The 22,444-nt window shown below is 37.1% G+C and overlaps 6 protein-coding genes across 11 annotated transcripts; 3 read left to right on the forward strand and 3 right to left on the reverse strand.

Moving 5' to 3' along the window:
- The first annotated feature begins 1,764 nt into the window (after nucleotides 1-1,764).
- LOC145902494 (UPF0598 protein CG30010-like) lies at nucleotides 1,765-2,928 on the forward strand. Of its 2 annotated transcripts, XM_082990496.1 has the most exons (4): nucleotides 1,765-1,918; nucleotides 2,038-2,130; nucleotides 2,281-2,361; nucleotides 2,440-2,928. In XM_082990496.1, exons 2-4 carry the CDS (start codon nucleotides 2,072-2,074, stop codon nucleotides 2,798-2,800), a joined length of 501 nt encoding a protein of 166 aa, XP_082846622.1. In that variant the 5' UTR covers nucleotides 1,765-1,918; nucleotides 2,038-2,071; the 3' UTR covers nucleotides 2,801-2,928. The 2 variants fall into 2 exon arrangements, with proteins under 2 accessions (XP_082846622.1, XP_082846614.1); XM_082990488.1 differs by having other exon boundaries at nucleotides 2,038-2,361.
- Nucleotides 2,929-7,824: 4,896 nt separating this feature from the next.
- On the reverse strand, nucleotides 7,825-9,432 carry LOC145905744 (evolutionarily conserved signaling intermediate in Toll pathway, mitochondrial-like). Its single transcript, XM_082993027.1, has one exon. It carries the CDS (start codon nucleotides 9,394-9,396, stop codon nucleotides 7,897-7,899), a length of 1,500 nt encoding a protein of 499 aa, XP_082849153.1. The 5' UTR covers nucleotides 9,397-9,432; the 3' UTR covers nucleotides 7,825-7,896.
- A 388-nt stretch (nucleotides 9,433-9,820) lies between these two features.
- On the forward strand, nucleotides 9,821-12,332 carry LOC145900651 (nitric oxide synthase-interacting protein-like). Of its 2 annotated transcripts, XM_082988874.1 has the most exons (6): nucleotides 9,821-9,979; nucleotides 10,040-10,152; nucleotides 10,227-10,399; nucleotides 10,475-10,590; nucleotides 10,826-10,933; nucleotides 11,257-12,332. In XM_082988874.1, the coding sequence occupies exons 1-6, from the start codon at nucleotides 9,857-9,859 to the stop codon at nucleotides 11,509-11,511; spliced, it is 888 nt and encodes a 295-aa protein (XP_082845000.1). In that variant the 5' UTR covers nucleotides 9,821-9,856; the 3' UTR covers nucleotides 11,512-12,332. The 2 variants fall into 2 exon arrangements, with proteins under 2 accessions (XP_082845000.1, XP_082844999.1); XM_082988873.1 differs by having other exon boundaries at nucleotides 10,227-10,590.
- A 212-nt stretch (nucleotides 12,333-12,544) lies between these two features.
- Nucleotides 12,545-14,529, reverse strand: LOC145911232 (poly [ADP-ribose] polymerase tankyrase-2-like). Its single transcript, XM_082998512.1, has 6 exons — nucleotides 14,395-14,529; nucleotides 14,046-14,175; nucleotides 13,775-13,916; nucleotides 13,476-13,649; nucleotides 13,228-13,355; nucleotides 12,545-12,998 (listed from the first exon to the last, which is right to left on the reverse strand). The coding sequence occupies exons 1-6, from the start codon at nucleotides 14,490-14,492 to the stop codon at nucleotides 12,957-12,959; spliced, it is 714 nt and encodes a 237-aa protein (XP_082854638.1). The 5' UTR covers nucleotides 14,493-14,529; the 3' UTR covers nucleotides 12,545-12,956.
- A 184-nt stretch (nucleotides 14,530-14,713) lies between these two features.
- On the forward strand, nucleotides 14,714-18,092 carry LOC145901450 (prolyl 3-hydroxylase OGFOD1-like). 3 transcript variants are annotated; one of them, XM_082989152.1, is made up of 14 exons: nucleotides 14,714-14,793; nucleotides 15,220-15,424; nucleotides 15,491-15,559; nucleotides 15,639-15,770; nucleotides 15,948-16,085; nucleotides 16,144-16,281; nucleotides 16,338-16,429; nucleotides 16,490-16,621; nucleotides 16,692-16,808; nucleotides 16,917-17,166; nucleotides 17,228-17,357; nucleotides 17,504-17,610; nucleotides 17,834-17,892; nucleotides 17,955-18,092. In XM_082989152.1, the coding sequence occupies exons 2-14, from the start codon at nucleotides 15,268-15,270 to the stop codon at nucleotides 18,090-18,092; spliced, it is 1,659 nt and encodes a 552-aa protein (XP_082845278.1). In that variant the 5' UTR covers nucleotides 14,714-14,793; nucleotides 15,220-15,267. The 3 variants fall into 3 exon arrangements, with proteins under 3 accessions (XP_082845278.1, XP_082845270.1, XP_082845286.1); XM_082989144.1 differs by lacking the exon at nucleotides 14,714-14,793 and having other exon boundaries at nucleotides 15,022-15,424; XM_082989160.1 differs by lacking the exon at nucleotides 14,714-14,793 and having other exon boundaries at nucleotides 15,022-15,424; nucleotides 16,144-16,278.
- Nucleotides 18,093-18,181: 89 nt separating this feature from the next.
- On the reverse strand, nucleotides 18,182-20,688 carry LOC145911086 (uncharacterized). 2 transcript variants are annotated; one of them, XM_082998341.1, is made up of 8 exons: nucleotides 20,503-20,688; nucleotides 20,270-20,433; nucleotides 19,895-20,185; nucleotides 19,551-19,687; nucleotides 19,267-19,426; nucleotides 18,908-19,010; nucleotides 18,738-18,841; nucleotides 18,182-18,317 (listed from the first exon to the last, which is right to left on the reverse strand). In XM_082998341.1, exons 1-8 carry the CDS (start codon nucleotides 20,619-20,621, stop codon nucleotides 18,259-18,261), a joined length of 1,137 nt encoding a protein of 378 aa, XP_082854467.1. In that variant the 5' UTR covers nucleotides 20,622-20,688; the 3' UTR covers nucleotides 18,182-18,258. The 2 variants fall into 2 exon arrangements, with proteins under 2 accessions (XP_082854467.1, XP_082854458.1); XM_082998332.1 differs by having other exon boundaries at nucleotides 18,185-18,841.
- Nucleotides 20,689-22,444: the final 1,756 nt, after the last annotated feature.

A 22,444-nucleotide genomic window follows, 5' to 3' on the forward strand; every position in this document is an offset into this window, starting at 1 on the left:
ACTTTTATTCTTGGTCTATGCATAAATATTGACAATGCAGGGATTTATGAGGCACAAGCATTATATCATTTGCTAGTGCTAACAGATAAAAATGCCTCAGACAGTTTTATGGACTGTCCAAGAGTTCTTCTTCCACAAAATGCTGGATTCCTGGCACATTTAATTCATCACCATGACACAGCTTACTAAGACTGGTGTTTAAACAAGGGTAACAGGAAGGAGGAAGGTTGGAAAGGCTGAGATTGCCAGTCAGCACATTGTTTCGCTGGTAGTTTTCAGGGAAAGCCTATCAAATTTCCAAGCAGTCACAAACAACAATATAGGACTCACCCTTTAAATGTTATCAGGCAACACTAAAGGTCATCAAAGCTTTACAATAGCTACATTGGGAAACATTTAAACTTATATATTTAATTTTTGTATTGACATATATACCATGAAAAGTGATTTACAAATTACATATACTTAATTTCTCCTAATATTATCATATTAATCTTTCTGTGACTAACCAATGTTTGGTATTTCCATCGATGTAAACATTTTCAAATAAAGAAATTCAAACACAAACAAAACATCTATTTTTTATTATAAAAAGACACTTTTACAATGCATATATTCTGTCATATTAAATAAAAATCTGTATTGCACTCCCTGTACAATAAATCAAACACAGCTACTTCCATCTTTAAATAACAATGTAAGTTGCAAACAAGCTGGCTCAATCAACAAACAAGTTTAATGTCAACATTAAACTAAACAGATAAAAATAAGTAAAATAACAATGTCCCAATTGTGTCCTAGTGAACAATTTGGGACATTGACAGATACACCAGTCAGTACATAAAACATTTGAACTTGAAACGAAACCATGGAAAATAACTATACTGTGCCTTGAAAAATTAAATGTACATGAGATATGCTCCTAAATTTGTATATGCAGATTATGGATTGGCTTATTGTAATGCATCGGTTATTAGGTTAAATGTCAATAAATAATCCCTAAGGACAAAGTGGTATCACAGTAGAAGAAATGTTTTGAGTATGCACAAGCATTATTACCCAATGTAAAAACATGTTTAGGTATAACATTTTGCTCTCTTAAACCGGAAACTGCCAGTAGCCCCTGCTCAAATTAAACAACATTTTAAATATTTTCGTATCTACATTTGCATACACAAGACAGTTAAATTGCCACATATATCTACTAATTTTATACCTGCTTTGTCAAAGAAATTTTCATTTAAAAACAGTTGTTTTTCAATACAATAATCCAGTGGTTTTATCATTACATTACTGCTTTTGAACACTTAAAAAGCAAACCTAGTCCAAATTCAAACACTTTGCCTTCAAACTTCCAACCCTGTGTTTTTTAACAACAATCTTTGCATTATTGTAAAACAGTCATACGATAGGATACCCTACATACATCCGACTGTAAACTTTGTGGTCTGTCCTTTTTGAAAAACGATACTCTTTAAAGCTAAAAGCATGCACATGCACATATTGCTACAATAGACTTAATTGGTCATTCAAACATTTACGTAATATTCTACAAAATGTAGCGTAAAGGTCAAGCAAGTTCCACCAAACACAACAAAAAATCGGCCACACGCACAAGCGCCAGGTATGAAAACTCTTGGATAAATGGCAAAACTACGCGTTTAAAACAAGATAATGAGCTTTTGCTCTTCACGCCCCCTAGTGCTCATCACGCGGTACGGAACACATGTCATTATTCAACGTACTTACGCAACACCAACAGCACATGAGCATCCGCTTTCATTGCATTCGCACAAACAAAAGGAAACGTGCTCACCACACAGTGCACCAGTGCAACAGTGCGGAAACTTTGTCGGCATTGGAACATAGATATCGTTCACGACAACATAATACTAAACATGGCTTGAACATGTTCCTGGTAATTTAGGTGCTTTATTTAATTTCCGTCGTGTCAAGATATTAAAATATGTATAGAATTTTTTCTCTTTACAATTTCCAACTTGCAATTATCATGTGATAAAAATTTGCATTTTGCAGGAATGGTGCGCGTGTGTAGTGCAATATTAGCAAGATGCTGATGTGTTGTGGAAAGTTGATGAGGATAGCAACTCGTTCCAAATCTGCATTTACGTATGTCCAAGGCCAATCACCTAAACCGAATACACGCGAATATTTTTACTATATTGATCACCAAGGCCAGCTGTTTTTAGACGATGCAAAAGTCAAAAACTTTATTTCATGCTTTCAAGACAAGGAATTTCTTGCTTTCTTTTTTAGCAGAATTCGTTTAAACAAAACTGGGTCTTACGAGAAGGAGTTTCCATATATTTCACCATGCGGACCGGAAAGGAATTTCATCAGGTCTGTAATGTCCACAAGTAAAAATTAAATTTAGTTTGGTTTTAAACATTTTCATTTCATTAGTGTTTTATATTTTAGATGTGATGATCTGCCCATTGTGTACACACACCTGTTAACAAACTCCCAGAAAGAAGATCAGTGCTTGTTATCTTATGGAAATACTGGGAATAAGCTTACTGTAAAGTTTGAACCAACAAAGCTTTGTATGCTACCTGCAAGTGGCCGAGTTTATCATCCTGCTCATGCCAAGTGTGGTGGTATAGGATTGGTCAAGTCAAAGCTTGCGATAGAGTTAAGTCAGTATTTTGGGTATTTGGAAGGATCTGATGAATCTAGTGTCTCAAACTTGCCTACCACCTTTACTTGGAAAGAAATAACTTACAAACTGACCAATGAGCTAGTTGAATTGGCAAGCAAAAACCTTAATCAACAGATATGAACTTGCAAAACAAGACTTTACTTTCACTGTGTGTTCTTTATTTCCACCAAGGAATTCCCTATGGTGTCCAGATGAAATCATTGCCCCTGTACTTGTATGGCACATTTGGTTTCACACTTGACAGTGTAACCAAGACTGGTTTGCTGATGACACCTTGGATATTTTTAAAACCAGTTATTAGTCCACTTGTTACATCAAATATGTTGGCAAACAAATTAATACATTGTGGAATGGTAATTGGGACAGTTATTAATTTATTTTTAGGTTTTGCCTTCTCTTACTTGCATGCATCACATGGCAGTTTGGTGGTTTCATATTCTGTTATTGCTGCATTATTTTTGTCAAATGTGGCTACAGTCATAGTTGACATATGTACTGATAGGCTTGCTATAAAATCAGCCATTTCTGGAACAGACTTAAAATTTTTTGGAGTAAGCAATTCTATACAGGTTGTAGCATACAAAGTTGGTGCTATGTTTGGGGGCATTTCACTTGCCCTGTTTGTGAATGTTGCGCATGGATTTGTTATATTAGCTTTGGTTAATGTACTCAGCTTTTTAGTTATATGTTATTCATTAACTAATGAAAATAATGATCACCACAATCCAAGACAATCAAATGTAATTTCAGTTGCACCTATTTTATTTACATTTAGGCTATTTTCTATGAATTTTCTTGTAATTTTTCTGTGTGGTTTCATCTTATCCTATAAGCTGGGAGAAAGTGGTGCTGTAACAATTTATCCATTGCTACTCTTAGAACAAGGTGTAGACAAAAGAACTGTAGCAAAGTATTCTATACTTAATGAACCACTATCACTGCTTGGATCAATCCTAGGAGGTTATGTTTGGTCCGTCTATAAACCCACATCACCCAACTTATCATTGTGTAGCATGATTTCTATTGTCTCAATTGTTAGAATCTTGCCCATAGGTTTTCAGCTTCTTATTCTCTCGACAAATGACTACCTTATATTTTGGCCAATACCTGGAGCACTTTTATCGTTTGTGGGTGGTATTTTGACTACACTCACTTTTACGTTAATGATGGTTGTTTCTTATTTGGTTGATGAATCTCAAAGAGCAAATGTGTATGCACTCCTGTCATCGTTTGAAGTAGTAGGAAAGCTTCTGTTTTCTAGCTTTGTGGGAACAATATTGAAGTTTGTTGGTGTAGTGAACCTTTATGCCATATTTATTTGTTTGCTTATTATTCCTGAAATTTTATTGCTGTGTTGCTACAAATTTTTTTTGAAGAAAACTACAAAGAAAGAATGAATAAACTCAAAAGGTTGCGTACCGCATTATGGGTGTCGATTCCTATCTGACAGAGAAGGCCATTCTAACTTGATAAACATCAAGGTTGGGCAGCCTGCACTGGTTTTCACACATCTCCGTCGATATTCGGTATATTAGCTCACGCGTCCAGTGATGTGCAACTGTGTCTCGCTTCTTGCGTTACAGTTTCGTTTCTTGACGTGAACTGTTCATGTCACCGAACGTAACACTTTATTTATTCAAAAAACATTCTTGAAGTTTTGCAAAAGGCTCTAAACTCTAATCCCTCTTGTCTTTGGAATAATTCCGTTTTTAAGTGTAACCAGGCGCGGTATGAACATAAAGCACAACATATTACACAAGTATCTTGTTTTACTTACGGTAAATAACCCATTGGCCCCCATATTTTTTTTACGGTAGTGGTATGTTTAGAAAATGCCAACTGCAAAAAGACACTTCAAACAATTAAGCTTTCGTGGTTTGACACAAACTCGGTTTTGTTTCCCATGTCAGTGAAGAGTCAGATGCGTTCATACTGTGGAAAAACTCATGCCTTGAGAAGCAACAAGATAAAACTGAAACCCCATTTGGAGGCACTCACGACCAGAAATACAAACAGAGGAGCAACGGAGTCGCATGGACAATCTCTCACATGTACAAGAAACATTTCAGCGACGATCGCCCATACAAACTATACCCGCGCCGAAAACCATGTTTTAGTTCGCATTTCAACGTTTTCCTGAAAACTGTTTATTCGGTTTCAACCGTTTGATGGTGAGGAAGGTAAACCTTACAATACCAGCGTTTCCCAACCTTTTCGTGGCCACGTACCTTTCAAGTTCCATTGAAATATCGTTCAGATATGTCTTTGTTTGTCGGAATCGAGTAACATAAATGCAGCAACGAACGCAGTTCCATTTGAAGCGCGATCACTTTTTTTTTGCTTTCCGTCAGCCGACCGCACCAGAAATCATGTTCGGAAAACTCTCACTCCTCCACGTAATGAGAATTTGAGTGACTGGGGTATTTAGCAGCGCTTTGTAGCCTATATATATATATATATAAATATTGGGGACCAATCTTGGGCATTGTTCTCCTATTCTAACAAGTTGACTGCATCACCAAGAAGGATAGGAAATCTAAATACAGCATTCCACGTCCGAAAAGAAATAAAAAAGCTCAGTTTTTATCAGTGCGAGGCGACAGAATACTTCTTCGTTGCACTGCCCATAGTATCCTCCCCTAAAAGTTCTGAAATTCTCAAACAAAAGTCCAAATTAACCTGGAAATAAACTGAGTCACGGTGCCTTCGGTTGTGTGAATTGGTTTCGGTCGGGTTGATGACGCCAAAAATGTCCGAAACGTAAGGTAACTTTCAGACAAATTGCTATAATTACCAAGATCTTTTTGAATACAATATCCTATTTTAAGCAAACACAAATATGTATAGTAAAAAAGACAGGTGTTTCCGGAGTAAATAAGATAGATCTTCCAACACCTTAGGACAGTCATGCATTTTAGGGCTTTCACTACAGTTACCATTTTTTATACATCAGTGTTACATCTTGTTTGCCAGTAATTGCCGATTTCTATGAATGCGCATTTTTCTCTACACTAATGTGTGTTGCAATATCATACGGTCTGTGACGCAATAATAAGAGACCAAGTTTTAAGTGACAACGCAACGTGGTTTTGTCCTTTTTGTGTCCGACAACTGTGCAGCATAGTGCTACGTCATTTTCATTCTTGCAAAAGGTTTTTTGTGTTGCGAGCGGACATTTTCTGGTGAGTCTATTTGTACATATGTGTGAAACGACTCAAGAATCAAATAACCGAAATGTGTAAATTGTAATTTTTGCTAATTTAACTGCGATGACTTAGAAGTCAGTTCGCTGAACAGTATAGCTGCCCTTGTTAATGTGATTAAGTTTACACACGGTGTTGACGCTGTCTTTGTACTCGCAGTGTCTCTTGCATTTGTGCACACGTGAAGCGTGTGGTATTCAATCTTCTGTCGCCCAAAGTTATCGCTAATCATTGTGTGTGTTACGTCATAGTGGCGCATTGTAGTTTATGCTGCCTGTTTCGTTTAGGTGTGCGACAGTAACTGCTTCGACCGTCTTTGTGGTCCAGAGTTTCCCGGTTCCCAAATAGTTGGTGAGCCTTATGCTGTAGTTATCTACGTGAAGTGTATTTGTTTGACACATTGCCTTCTGTGTAGAAACCGTGTTCTAAGGGTCAACTGTCCTACGTGTCTTTCGTCTCCTCCCGACGTCTGTAACGTCTACACTTCGAATACATTCCATCTTGCGTACGAGTGCGTACTGCACATTCGACAACAAAAATAACATCAACTGAGTGAGCGAGTTTGAGGCCCATTAAAGATACGCGTTTTAACTGCGGGAATTCCGCCTCGTGTGACGTTCCGCGCCAAGAACCGGGGCGCGTTCAACGGACTTTACAATCAGGTTTATAAAGCAATTGGGATCGAAAAGATAATTTCCAACTAATACACTCCAGTAATACACGATCCACTCCAGTAATAGCAAAACAGGGGTCGAACTTATTGGAACTTTCCCTTTATTTCGCAGATGCAGATTGTTACTCGAGATCGAATTGGACACAAAACCAACGTGCGTATCTGCGACATTCGTGGCATTTAAAGGAAGTTTGCGAAGACATATAACTGTAGGGCACTGCATGGTAGGTGCGTCTTTGACTACCGAACAATGCCACGTGTTGGTAACAATGCTGCGTATATGTGACATCAATGGTAAATTTGAGCATGTGTTAATCATGCGATTATCAATCAATGCATTTAGTTTTCACTTTGAATTTAAAAAACATTTGAGTTAATTTACCTATTTCGTAAAAACAACACAAAACCAGACGACCGACGTGTTGGTCACCCCTGAAAGCTGACCACACCAGTGGGTAAATGTAGTTGGCTACGTCGGTGGATTCCTCATATTGAGTTGCAAACACCAACAGAATCTCGCACAACCACAATTACTTTTAGTGGCAATGTCGACTGATGTTTCAACGATACGACGCTTTGCGACGTAGGAGACGTGCCTATTGATAAAGATTTTCGCCGCTGGTACAGGATCTCTTTTGGTACACCGCGCCCGTTTTATCAATGCGTTGCTGTTGTGCCAGTTGAAGGATATACACGAAGCAACAAGTAACCTTGAGGATGAAGTTTTACAAGCACAAACCTGTAACAACCAAAGGGCGCTCGCATGCCAACCGGAATGCTGTACACGACTGGTTGGAAGACACTGACTTATACATACAACTAGTGATGTCTTGCGCCGGATCCGGGTTCCCGGACCCGGCCCGATATTGACCAACATTTTTACCATACCGATAAAATACACGAATCGGTGTTAACAAACTGCCGGATCCAAATTATCCGCCTGGATTTGATTGATAGCTATCCGGATAATTTGGAACTGGGAACATCACTACTTACTACTCGATTATTTCCGATTTTATCCCAAAATTTACAGGTCTTTTGCCAAAGCCGGATGATAATTGGTCCAAAAAATTGGTGAATTTACACATTAAGTTTCTATTACGTGTTTATTCATTACTACAATGTCATGTTTTTCGCTCAAGTGCTTCAAGTCAACACGCGTGCAAGTTTTATCTTGACTATGTTCGATTAAGACGTTTTTTACTCAGTACCACATTGTCTTGTATGTAAAACCATTACATTTTAGTCAGTTCTGTGACAAAGCAAATGAAACTGTATGGTCTGTAAAATGGTTTCAATCAACAAACCAAGCTATTGGCCGAATTTCACATTTATTATAATTAGATGAAACCAGCATTCTCAAGATATTTAGGGTCATACATATCCACTTCAGTTGGATCTTCCTTTGGGGCATTTATTAAAAAAGACTTTTCTTCCCTGAAAACAACAGTACAAAGAGTTAGGTTTTTGTTTTCCTGGACTAGTCCTTTGATCCAACTTTCCAGGGCTACAGGCGAGGTGAAATCTGTACAAGCCATGGCATACACAGGTCCTTCTGCAGCTTCTGTGTCTTTTTCAACCTGACAAATTTCTTTTTCAAGTTCGCTGACAGTTGACAAATCTTTTTCCAGATGAATGCTAGGAAAAAATGACTCAGCTGGATATAATTTTCCACTCTCTGTGAGAATAGGTTTGTTTGTTTCCCAATCAGTTTTGTACAACTGTTCCCACCATGATTTAGTTGACAGTATGTGGCTCTTTTCTGTAGTTTCCAGTTCGGTATTGCGAGGATCAGTTCTCATGACATAGTACTGAATAGTCTTTTTCCTAAAATAACATTTGTGTGGTCCCTCCACAAATATAGGCACTGATGGATCATGGTTTGCCAACAGATTCTTTTGCTCTGGTGTCTGTACACTGACAATAGAATCCACCAAACCTGATACCACTATTTCAGAACATTTTGCTTTGTCAACATGAAAAACCTCATAATTAACATCAAGATTGGGGTTCATTTGTCGTAAACCGTAAAATGCAATTTCAGCGGGGCTCAACTTTTCAAAATCAGTCAAACTGATAGGGTGTTTGTTGAATGTCACCAAACGTCCATACCAATACAATGCACCTCTCGCTGCAAGGGTAACAGGGCTAAACCGACCAAATAAATCTGTTGTTTTGGCAAATAAAGTCTCATTAGGAATAGCACCATGTCTACCTATAAGTTTTATAAGTTTGTCACCCAGCAAGTGATCAGCAATTTTATCTTTGAATGCCGCTCCAAACCAGTGATCCCGTTTAATACCAGTGTGCTCACTTTGGGGAAAACAGTCTAACAGCTTTGTGTATGCAGAAATGTCAGATGTAACATTAAACCTTGACATTGAGTGCATGACAGTCGTAACGAATTCTCGGTGCCCTCTTTTTGTTTCACCTGCTTCCTGTAGCCACAAGTCAATCATTTTGTAATACAACTTTTTATTAGGATCATCAATTTCAAAATAGTCAACATCATCCAGGCCATCCAATTCTTGTTCGGCCTTATTCATATAATAGTCCAAAAGACCTTCATTGTGTTCATCAATAAAGTTATTGTCAACACTAATTTCAACCTTGCGTGGATCCAGTTCTTCAAATTCCTCTTCATTAGGTTTAGTCAAGTCACCTTTAACCTTTTGGAACATAGTAAAGCCAGTGTTAATGCATCTTTTCTGTGGTATTCCACCTAATGATGTTCCTTCCCTACAAATGAATCCTTTTCCTTCATTTACACAGGAAGTGGAAGAATGCCACAAATCAAAGAGCACCCTGGGCCTTGGAATTGCCCACTTAGGTAAACGCATTGTTAAAAAGTAATACAAACTACATAATATTACCTGATATCTGTAAATCACAAAATTTATGTCTTACAGAATGCAGCATACACATATTGTTATTTGCAAACTGATAGAATCTTCTTAAAAATTGATTAAGTCCAAGTAAACATTTTTTTTCAAACAACACGTATAGACGTGTCAATTGATAATCGTGTGTTATGTAGAAGTTTAGAACATGAAAAAAGTTCTGTCCATCTATTGACATAGGGTTTAATTGAGTGGCGAGAGTAAAAGCAGCAACTAATTATTAAACAATAATTAAAAAAGTCATTAAATTTAAAGTATTTACAGATATTTTTACGCGTCAGGTCAAATAAAAGTATACAAAAGGGCGACATGCGACGTTTCAAAGGCGACACGCGATACCTCTTTAGTCCATTCGCACAATCGATGTGACTGCTTTGTTGTGCACCATACAAGCGCTACAATGACGAGGCACGGCAAAAACGCAACTGCTAGTGCAGTTTATACCTATCACGAAAAAAAGAAAGACACAGAACAATCAACCTACGGAACACAAGCAGCAAGACTGGGAAAAGATTCAGTCAAGGTTTTTATTTTGCTGTAAAACCAAATATTTGTTTGTAGAATTATTTATTTGTTTTTACAGGACTTTGATGCATGTTGCTTGACGCTACAACCATGCCGGAACCCGGTGGTTACACCTCATGGGTATTTGTATGAGAAGCAATCAATTTTAGAATATATTGTTCATCAGAAAAGGTAACTTGATTCAGATTGTGTATGTATGTGAAATTGTTATTGTTTATTTATCTTGTAACTTTAATGCTTAACAGAGAAAATGCAAAATTGTCAAAAAATTATGAAAAGCAGAAGCGAATGGATGAAAAAGAAATGAAAGAGTTGGCAGAAGCTGAAAATAAAAGCAGAGTAGAAAAGTTCATGAAAACTGAGAAATCCATTTTAAGTAAATCTGTGGAAGCATTTAAAGATGAACAACAGAAAAAGGGTAATTTTTTTATATTTACTTTGACAAGTAATTACTATCTCACTTGTATAATATTTGTGTATCGTTTGCATTTAGATACTCCAAGCTGCAGCAACATGGAAAATGGTAAAGCAAAAGATCTTCCCAGCTTTTGGATTCCTTCATTAACTCCTGCTGCTACTAAAAGTAAAATGCGCAAACCAGACAATAAAGTAAGTTGACTGTTTTAACAGTATGTTGACACCTTGGCAATCCACTGTTATTTCGAGTTATAAATACTTGTCAACAAGTTTCAAGTAGATATGTCATACCTAAACAAATCAAAGCTAAATTTTATAGTAGAATTTTATTTGTATAAATACTTAGCTTGTCGCCAATATCATATATTTACATATTCAAACTGTGTCTGGCAACAGATTTTCAACAATTTGTTTGTGTGTTGTTCAGGTTTACTGCCCAATGAGCAAGAAACCTCTAAAACTAAAAGACTTGATTCCTGTCAAGTTTACTCCTATTGCAGATCGTGACAAAAAAACATCCGTCATTGCAAAGCAGGTCGGATATTTTGCAGCAGCATTTGATAATTTAAAGGCATTGATTAAAAATGTATTCAAAGTTTCTGCAAAGAGTTGTTTTGGGAAAATGCCTGTCAAGCATGAAATTTAGTGCTTGTGACCAGCTATTACAAATTTAGATGGAAAACAGAAACATAGTCATTTGCTGTAATTAATGCAAAAGGATTTAAAATGTAAATATTTAAATCAATATTACAAAAATTTTAATGTCATTGCCTGTAGCAGATATATTAAAAGTATGCTCCTCACGTATCTGTATGACTGTATGACTAATTTAACTATAAACTCACGTACATGCCACAGGCTCGGTGGATGTGTGCTGTCACTCACGATACTTTGGGAAACTTCGTGCCTTGTGCAGTTTTAAAACCAACGGGAGACGTCGTCACCATCGAATGCGTGGACAAGGTTATCCGTAAAAATGGAATGTTACACCCTGTGACCGGACAAGTCTTGAAAGAAAGTGACATTATTCCTCTGACAAGGGGCGGGACCGGATTTGCGAGCACGAATGAAGAGTTAAAAGCCAAGTCCTATCGCCCGGTTCTTATGGCTTGACGTAGGACGGGATAAAAAAGATAAAACGTTAGTCGTGCCTACTTTGCACGCATACTGAGGGTCAAGCCGTATGACCTGTTACGTGTAAGTCATTAAACGTGTTTTTTGAAAGTGTTTTTTTTTTCTAAGATATAGCTTCTTGTTTAATTTGGCCTGCTGGACGGTAACTCTTCTTTAAAAATGGAAACATTTTCGAAATTTATTTTCTGTGGGCCACACCACGTTACAATGTTTTTTTTTGTGAAATATGTGCGCACTATCCTACGATTGCATTTGCCAAATTTTGCAGCTGTCAATATTTTTGTGTAGAAGTAGGTGTAAAAAACAACGGTTTTGTTTCCCCAAAACATATTTGATGGAAGGGAATATTTTCAAAACATGAAAATAAAATATTTTAATAAACTTTCCACATCTTCATATAGTGTCAATTGCATCACTTTGGAACATTACTTATTTCCCTAAATTTTCCGTATTCATTTTTATGTTGCTGAGTATTAACAGAAAAAAATCAATCTAGCAGACAGCTCTTAAGGTGCTTAAAATCAGAAAAATATATTTCGCCCTGTGAAGGTCATCATCAGTTTCTTATTCAAACTCTTTGAATTTTTTTTCAGTTTATACTCAGCAACTATACATACGATAATCGATCTACAGCCTGCCAGGGTAGCTTGGTTCACTGATCCAGTAAAGTTTAAACTACTGATTTTTTTCCAAACAAACGAAAACCAAAAGGTTATTCCAGCGTCTCCCTGCCCTCACTCTCACGTTTTCCATCTCTTTTGTTTACAGAAAAATTTATTGTCGTGTTTGGGCAAAAATAAACCAACGAAAAAAAAATGTTTGTGTCTTTTGTTACATCATGTATCTTGTAAAGAAAACTAGCTCTAGTTACTAATGGTTAAAAGAACGCATTGCCTTTTTGACCAACTGTGTGCATTTTTGGCATTGAGTAATGTTAAAAAGTCCACGTTGTGACAACGTATGTCAGATGAGAACACAAAAATGTTATTATAAAGCATTTTTGTTCCATTTTGATTTGAGCAAACATTCGAGGCAAATAAATGGCAAAAGGGCGAGCGTTTTCGGAACTGCAATGAATTTTTATCCAAACTTTTTGATTAGTTTGAAACAGATCTGGTTGCAAATAAAACGGTTCAGAATTATAAACTCACACTACAATCTATCCAACTTCGTCGGTTATTTGCCTTTCGGCGCAATACGCACATTTACATTCTTTTCGCAGTAACTTTACTATAAGCACAAGCGCCGTATTTTGAGGAGTGGCAAAAAAGATCCATCTCCCAGAGATTACTTTTGGGCACAATAGTAACACATTTCCCTCCGTATATTTAACTATCACAAGAAAATGTTTTGCATTTATTTTATTATTTACCAATTGCCGTGTGCACTTTCAAATATTTCGGTGCTTACAAGTGATATTCCATTTACTTCTGTATTTTGTAGGTTATCACGAACTCTGGATACACCTTAATGAAACATGCAATGGTTGTTATAATTACTAACATTAATATGTCATTCTGAGCACATTTGACTAATTAATTTAAGTAGGCGCAATGTAACAAAAGTGTAAGTTTCAAATTCAGAAAAATCTTATGATTCCTGAATCGGGGCAATCGGGCCTCGCACTTTCTACAGCCCTGTATGAATTTCAACTGCGCTTTACCCTTGCAGGATCAAAATCGAAAATCCACACACCTGCTTTCGTTTGTACACAATGTACTCCCGGTAACGCAAACCACCCCGGCTTGGTTCCCCAGTTACTGAGTGGTGGCCAGGTGGGGAAGTATCATATCGCAGAGCAGTTGTTTCCTTCTTCGATTTGCCTTCAGCATTAAAAATCAGCAACATTTAAAATTTTCTATCATCGTGTAATGTAACACCATTTTTTAACAAGTAATTTTGACGCAGTAATATGAAAAGTAAAGAAAAATTGTGTCGCGTACCCAGTATAACTCGACAGACCAAAAGTTGTCGCTCGCATTTGTAGCAGGATTGGTTTCTATGAGCTTGACAGCCTCCTGCACCGTTGACGTATTGGTTTGCTTTGGACGATATGTCAGTGAAGTAAAAACCACCACCAAACATTCCCTTTGCATTGGTCTCACTTTTGTCGAAACCTTTTCAATGCACAGTACTGAATTGTTATTTAATGTTCAAGGCAAAAATTGCAATCCGATTAGCTGCATAATAGAAAAAGCAATGCATATTTTTACATAGCGGTCATAAACTAATTGCATATTACCTCCTTCAGCAATTTCTTGAGTTTTCGATGTTCCGTGAAAAAGAAGTCGTTCGTTAGCGGAACCACCAGCACATTCTCTCCTAACCACGTCACGATAGCAGTTGTATCCATCAATTCTTGACTGACTAACTATTCTTTTAATCTAAAATAAAACTTAAATGTAAAACAAAACGGTGTTACTGTAACAAAGTAATTCGTAATTCATACGAAACACAGTTATTAACTTGGCTGCCAAAATGTAGGTAAGTTAATTACTTTTTCATAAACAAACCCCAAATATATTGTAGGCTTTGAAAGTGCCGCCGACTTGACCTCTGTGCTCTCTTATGGAGGATCGCATTGCTTGTTTAATCAGCTTGAAAACTGGATCATTTCTATCCAAAGATTTTTCGACAATCTTACTAAAAGTCAAATAATACAATGCACTTTAATGGTACGACATACACAGTGATACAACAGAAACAGTGCATTACAGACATCATCGATTATCGATCACAGCTTAATGCAATGAAGATAAATATAGGAAACGGTTAACTTTAAAGTTGATTAACGTATAAGCCTAAGCCCACATATCAAGCATGCATAATTATAGTTTTCATATATATTTGTAATTTGTATACTCCGCTCCAGGGATCCACTGCATTCTCGAAGTGTCCAACGGACCAAGGGTGTCCATCGCTTGTTTCAAAGACTTGCGTGTTTTTTGTGTATCTCCCATTGCTGTTTACAAAAAAAATGTACACAAAAGGCTGCTTGAAAACAAAAAAAGGTTAATCAATTTCTGAAAACTATAACTCACTAACACTTAGAATAGGTAAAACTATAGTCAGTTCCCAGGTTAATATCAGCAGAACCAACAATCAATGATTTATTGAGGCAACTTTGCTTTTTACTTGGGGGATTTTGTTCTTTTCAGCTCGTGAGACGCTGATTTTTATGGAACACAAGTAAAGATTGGGGAAGATACTTTCTTTGTTTACGGGGTACATAAATACAACATTTAAAACAAAGTATTCCAGGTAATGTTAAAATTATAACAATAAAATCACGAAAAATTCGTGAGCGCTTTCTGTAATTAATCGTGTTTAGTCCAATGAGTGGAACAATACTCACGTGTGCTCAATTTGTTTGTTTACGTCTCTGCGTTGAGTTGAGAGAATAATACAAAAAACAACGCCGACACAATATTTTGTTTTACTTTCTTGTTATGTTAACAGTAAATCGTGTATTATATGTTTGCAGGCAAGCTATGACTAACACAATATTAAAGTCGGCACAAATAAGCCGTTACAATAAAAGAGAATTATTGTTTATTCACTTATTTAAGAACTCTCAGTCTCACCTAGCAGGCCTACAAAAAAAACCAATCGTTTCTCTGTAAATTCAATCGCTCGGGTAAGAATTTTTTTTTGCTTACCAAACTAACAAAAACTCTTTTGCTATAGAACGTGACTGCAAAGAAAATTAGCTTTTTGAAGCTACTTTCAACAAAAATGTCAGTGGACTCTAAAAGAGGTGAAAAACTTAAAAAAGTTGACGTCACCTCCTACAAACCTCGGATACGGCCGTGTATATTCGAAGATAAAGTAAAGTCAAAATTGAAAAAAATATTTAAAGATTGTAATGAAGAAGTGGTCAGTTACAAAGACGGTAAGTTGTGTGTTTAGCATATATCAAAACATCACTTTACTTGGTCTCAGTCAAAGTATCTTTTAGACAAAATTGATTCATCCACTTTTCCATTTCCTCATTGTATTGTAAACAGTCTGATGTGGAACATACAAAGTAAGGGTTTAGTACGAAATGTAGTTTAAAGTGAATAATTTGTGTTACATTGTATTGATTGCATCATGTATATTTACAGAAAACAGTTCTGCTGATGAATTTGTTGCAAGTCTGTGTGAACAACTGCTTTCTATGGATTTTAATGAAAAATCAAATGACTTGTATAAATTTAGGCAAACTCATGAATTGATGTCCAACAATAGAAATGGTGGTATGTATCATATTCTTTACATATAACCTAGTTGTCTATAAAAAAAAATTGTTTTGGTAAATGATGGCTTCTAAAAGCAATGAAATCATTTTATTTTTTATAGTGTTCTATAACTTCTGTATGTAGATACAAACAACCTTTTGTAAGAATTTATGTAGAATTATGCATATCTTGCAGATGCCAGTCAGTGTTCACCTCAACTTCAGCAATTTTGTAATCATCTTCGCATGACCATTTTGCCTTGGTTAAGAGAAATAACAGGAATTCCTTTAAATGATGAAATAAGCATGTTTTGTGCTCAGTATGCCTCAACAGGTTTTAAACAAAAGTGAAGCCTTTTTAACTTGCAGTGAACTAGTTTGTTGTTGTTTAGATTGTTTGTTATGTCATGATGATGAATTGGAACACCGTAGAATAGCTTATGTGTATTATTTGACCCCAGACTGGAGAGCAGAAGATGGTGGAGCACTGGATTTATATGACTCAATATCAGAAGTTAATGGCTCCTGTAGTAAGTTTGTGCTGTAATTTAGTAGTTCAAAACATTTGATCAGCTTATACTTTCAGCATGGTATGATCCATCAACTGTTGTGAAGTCGGTGGTTCCGCTGACTAATTCCTTCATTTTCTTTGAAGTTTCATCAAAGTCCTTTCACAAGGTTAGCCACAATGACATAACTCTGTTTAGCCAAACCACAAAAAACTGCGAACTTTTGTAGGTAGCAGAAGTGCTTACAGAAAATAAAATAAGAGTTTCACTTAGTGGTTGGTTTCATGGTCCGCCAATTTCAAGGCCAAGCATTCCACATGTTCCAAGACCACCAGTCAGATGCTTTGTACCATCAACTTCTGTGTGTATTCATTCCCTTCTTATTTTCAGACATTTTTATTTTGTAACATTGAGTGCTATTTTCGTTGCAGGATGTTTCTTGCTTGTCAGCATGGATTAGTCCATTATACCTTGGTCTTAGCACGCAGGGAGCAATACAACAGCAGTTTACTGAAGACTCCGAGATTCAACTAAATAAATTCCTAATAGTAGGTACTTGAACATGTGCAAGTGTTTAATTTTATTCACCAGCCCTATTACTGTTGATTTAATTTGTATGGTTTATGATTTTAAAGCGTAAATTATCACTTATTAAGGTTGAGAAGTTTGATTCCCTCTTGCAAAGTCTGAAGCTACTGAATGAACACAAAAACCACTGGAAGCAGTGTGGGCCGCCCAGTCAAAGGTCATACCACCAACTAACTATGCCGGAGCAGCCCCTGTTACAACCTCAAGATGATAGTAATGAGCAAAATGAAGCTGTGACTAAAGCCTTGCTTGTGGTTCAGGAGTGCCTGAATGTCTTTTTATCAGAGGAAATGTTTCTTTATCTTTCCAACATAACAGGTAGCACTTAAATAGTTTGCCAGTAAAGATGGGATATTTTCAAATGATTTTTAATATTCAGGTTTATGTTTTCATCCAATGGCGTCTAATTCGGATTCCAGTGAAGATGAGGAAGGAAAAAATAAAGTTGTTCCTGAAAAACGACGAAAAAAAGCCGACCAACCAGAGCCTGGCTTAAATTCTGGTTGCAGGTAATCTTTATGTTTATTCCCTTTTTCGACCAAGGAAAAGCAACATGCATAGTGCAATGTTCGGTTCAGCTAAACATGATGCCGTTGTGCCTTTTACATATTATCGACTATGTCGGGTGGAAATGTATGTTATTTGTCTTTTTTAGATACGAGATACGACATTGGAGTCATGGAAGCCACACGTTGCTACGCGACACGGACGCGGAACGTGGCGAATACGCCCTTGACCTTAACCTATACTTATGCCAGGACGGTAAAGCACGTGTTACACAATGTTTTCACTTACGCAACATAGCCAACTCGCCTTTTCACTCTTTTTTTCTGTGCAACAGTTACGGTTTAAAGTTTTGTTTCTTTTTCGATTGTAAACGACGACATAAGCGCATGTTAATACTCCGCAACAAAAACACAGCGTGGTTCGATATTTTATCTGTAGTTTTATTCTTTTATTTGCTTAACACGTCATCCCCCTTTAGAGTGGGAGGAAGAGTGGGGAGGGTATACGTCATATATTGCGAACGACGAAGCAGAGGAGGTATAAATATCACCAAGCTAATTGATTTCAAGCAACAAGTCTATGTTTATGTTAACTTGCAGCTGCTCACCATTGTCCCATCGGGAAACTGTCTCGCTATCACCTACAGAGATTGCGATGCGTTACGTTTTGTGAAGCACATCAATCACAATGCGACCGACCGAAGCTTTTTTGACTTTGCCCTCTCTTACTACCAATAAATGAACCTTTTATGTAACTTTTGACATTTTATTGGAAATAATCAAGATAAAAATACAAAAGAAAATCAGTCACATAATTCTAAAAACACGGCACATGTGGATGATTTTAGCGTAATAATGTCCGAACAAAACCAGTAACGACGTAGTAACAAAAGACCGGCGGTTGCTAGGTAACTGTAGCAACTTGTTGGTTCTGTTCAGCCGGTGAAGAAGCTCCAGTTCCTCCTATAAAGGAAACGCAGATAAAACGTCCGTGAAAAATAATTTTACCTGTGGCTTGTTGCTGTGGTTCTGAAATACATTTTAAAACCAACAGGCAAAAGTATACACTTTGCTTATCTTATGATTATTGGCTCCACTTTGCTTGTCTTATAATTATTGTGACACGGGGCCTGACGGCACTATTGGTTGAGCTTTGCTTGGTCGTAGTGTTTCCACCTTGTTTTCTCCGTAAAGTTGCACCTAGTTTGGTGCCCAACGGATGACGGTGATTGTATAGTTACCACAAAGTTGAAGTCTTTGCTTGGCCGTTTGGTCAGCAAAGTCGTCTGAAAGTCACACCAGCTGCACTGATGGGATCTTTCAGGTCGAACCAGAGGCCATCTGTCTGCAGCTTACACAAAAGTATACACGTTTGGCACCAACCTGATAGCGGAGTTTTAGCTTGTTTAAACACTTTTCTTGCGTACGATCGAACTTGATCTCTGAAACTAGGATCGTGAACACTGTAGGTGATGACGTCGCCTAACCTGCATTTAAGTAAACTAATTGTAGATATTTATGTCTCATCACCAATTCAATCACATTGTTAATACCCGGTTGATACTGAGAGGTAGAAAACGATGAAGGTCACAGTGGACATTCTGCTGCAGGGTATTACGTTGAAAAACTCCAGAAACAATATCACGATGATAGGAACTAATACATAACATAAAATATATCAGTTTAGCAGCCTATACACACTCCGAAGGGAATTTTAAGCCTTTTCATAAAATTTAACTTTAATTATAAACAGTGCAAATATCGTTTGTGAGTTGTACAACTGTCATTGAAAATTTTACGAACAATTCCAAACAATCGGCTACATTTCAGGTATGGTAGTGTTGCGTCACTGGTCATTAAAACGTCCTGTACAAAGCAGAACTCACAAAGATTTAAGCATGCAGGAGTTTACCAACAGTCACAGTGTATCCAATAACCATCATCTGACTAAGTTTCAGTAAAATCAGGTTTTCTTTTCTTTCTCGCTTCTTGCATTTGGGAACTCCGCGCAAACGGTTTGATCTGCGCAGTCGGGTTCTCGCGAAAACGGTCGTGATTATTGTCAAAATTGTCTGAAAAATTCAGTTGATGGGAATATTTAGAAGAGCGTGCAACGAATGCATCGAGAATAAAGTTTCGCGTCCGGGAAAAGTTGTTTCAAAGTTACTGAAAAAACGAGTTGTACCAAATGCTTACCATTGACAAATAGGGAAACAGCAAAAGCACGGACATGGGAACTAACTCCTTGATTCCTATACGATTATTTTGTAGAGTGACGAAGAACTGAAAAATCCCGGCATCGTACGAAAAGTCAATGTCTCCATCAAACCATGCTAAACATATACTATTTAATAAAATTTGTGCGAACAAGTTGTAGTTTTTCTCCATTATGACACTGAATAATGAGGATTAATTTGGCACTGACTTGCCATTTCAATATAAATAAGAATGCAGATTCAAATCAAAATACGATTCAACCTTTTACACAGTCTGATGTAGAGCAAAACCCAGTCATCAAAGCGCACAAAGTTTGAACTCACCCGGTATTGAGCTGGTCACCAATGAGAATGCCCATATTAAACCAAGATGCCAAACGGTGGTACTAGTGGACAAGTTTCTATATTTGAATGGAAAGCGAACAGCAATAAACCGCTGGCCGCTGAAGTACAAAAGGTGAAAAAGGCTGGAGGTGTAAAAGTATATGACAAAAACTCCGCCTGCAGTAGCAATACGTGTGTTTTTGGAATATTCAACATATCCAATAATATCTTCCACTGTTTCATTGAGTGATAACACGGCGTGCGGAATGCTCACGACCAAAATGTCCACACCTAAATACATAAATATTTCATAACTAAACCCCTAAATCCATGAGTTTTGAAAGGCGTGTGTTCTTTTCAAAGCTTTAGGATTACCTTTAACAATATCAGCAGCTGCCAAGGAAACCCTGATGTAATCTTTCTTGGTTCTGTCGCCTTTGTTGCTTCCAAGAAACACAAAAAACACCAGCAAATTTCCGATAACTGTGAGTAGTCCGAAGATGGTAAGAAACACTATTATGACGTAGGCAGTTCCAACACTGTCAATAACGAACAATTGGTTTTAAATAAACCAAAACCACTATGTACACATTAGCATTCTTTCTTACTTGCAATACGAGCATTCACGAAGGCGCATCTCCCTGCATTTTGCCACGGCCTCCAACGAACAGTAAGGTGTGAAGCGACAGAAGGTGTCAACATCGCTAGCGTTTGTGCTGTTGTTCATTATATTCACTCCTTTTGGTTGTTAAATTCCTGTCGCATTTTTCAACAACGCAGAAAAAAAAAATTAATAGGAAACTATGTATACCTATAGTGGTGCATATAAACAACTGAATATTTTATGAGAGTAAAACTTGACCTGTAATAGATATATACCTAAACACAACAACATTCGTGACCTGGCTTTTCCTTTCCAAAAAACCCTTATAAGACTGATACAAGACACGCAAAACTGTAAACTCAAACCACAATACTTGACAAGAGATGTTTGCTACAGTGTCTGGGGTCCAGCTTTAATTTAAGGTGACACACGTCATAATTGGTTAGGTCGTCAAAACTGATACGCGTGGCTGGTCAGGAGCTTTTTCCCAACCGCCAAATGAAAAACGTATCTTAGCCCAAGGGCCCAGTCACAACACTTCAAAGACTCAGTTTTGCAACGAAGCAGAACACATTATCATCCGCCGTTAAAAACGTCGCTTTGGCATGAGAGCGTATGTTATTGAAAAAAAACACGATGCCGCGCTCCGGAAATTTCCTACGTGACTAACGAAATGAAGTGCTGCACAATCATTCAGCATGTAGTGTATTTTTAACTAAGCCACGGATGACAGGTTCTTACAAAAACCGATAAAAACCGATCGGCTTTCTGCAGGGGCATATGGACCATTAATGGTAAAATTGCAAGAAATATAAGTACTTCAGTGCAGTCGTTAATATTTCAAATAAAAACCAAACTATAGGCATACTGTAATATTTGTTTTCTTAAATAAGCCCACAAGCATATCGTATCTTGTATAATGGACAACAAATGTATGTTAAATGTGTTATGTTTGTCATTAAATTCGGTTTATTTTCGTCGTTATCCGGAAACAGTGCAAACTCGGCACAGGTAAACACGATAAATGGAACTGATTGAATAAGGACGAGGGGGCGATGATAAAAACCGCAATTGGTTGTTTGAAACCGACCTTTGTCATTCTAATGCAATTAGGCGTATAGGCTGTAAACTGAATGTGAACAGTTTGTCCCAGGTGGGCGTGAACTACCAGCAGTCACTTAATCGGTCTTGATTTATTTACCACCAATAGCATAACTTGTTTATAAGTTTGAGAAAAAACTATACAGGAACATTATGGGCGCAAAATGTCTCAAGCAAAAGTAACGTATCAAAATAAAACGACGGATTTTTTTAAGCCATTTTGAATCATTTTAGTATCCATATTGTTTTGTAACCATCGACTAAACAATGCAATAGAGATGCGTTGAATGAAGGAGGGTGGATACTAACTTCAAAATGCATTGCAGCCACACATCGTGTGACAATGGCAACTTGTCGCTGTCGAAACTCTCAAGTCCGAAGTCTGAAGCCTGAAGTTATCATCCCCATGCAACTTCGACCTGGCAAAGCAAATAAGTAAAACTCTTTTGAGGCGTCGCTAAATCAGGAAAGTTTAGAATTACTGACATAACAAAATGCAATTAATACGCAGTAATGAGGATCTATAAAGAGCCGGTTGTCCAACTGTTGTAATGTTAAAATTTGCCTGAGAAAAAGTCCCTAACATTACCTTTACGCTGCGGCACGCATCGTCTCGCGGTCTAGAAGGCAAATTTTTCCTTTCGGTAACTTTCTTTTGTTTCGAGGTAAAGCGCGAAGTCGTTTTGAATTTCTCTGTTTAATCCCTGCCAGTAAAAATCAACATTGTAATCACAATTTTACTTTTTTTGCGTTAGGGACTGTTTCTGTTTTTCCTTTGTGGCAGTTGGAGAAACTGATGATGCCTTTTTAGGCCAAATATATTATTCTCATAAAAAAACACATCT

This window comes from Ascidia mentula, chromosome 1, assembly GCF_947561715.1.
Source record: "Ascidia mentula chromosome 1, kaAscMent1.1, whole genome shotgun sequence".
NCBI classification, from domain to species: Eukaryota; Metazoa; Chordata; class Ascidiacea; order Phlebobranchia; family Ascidiidae; genus Ascidia; species Ascidia mentula.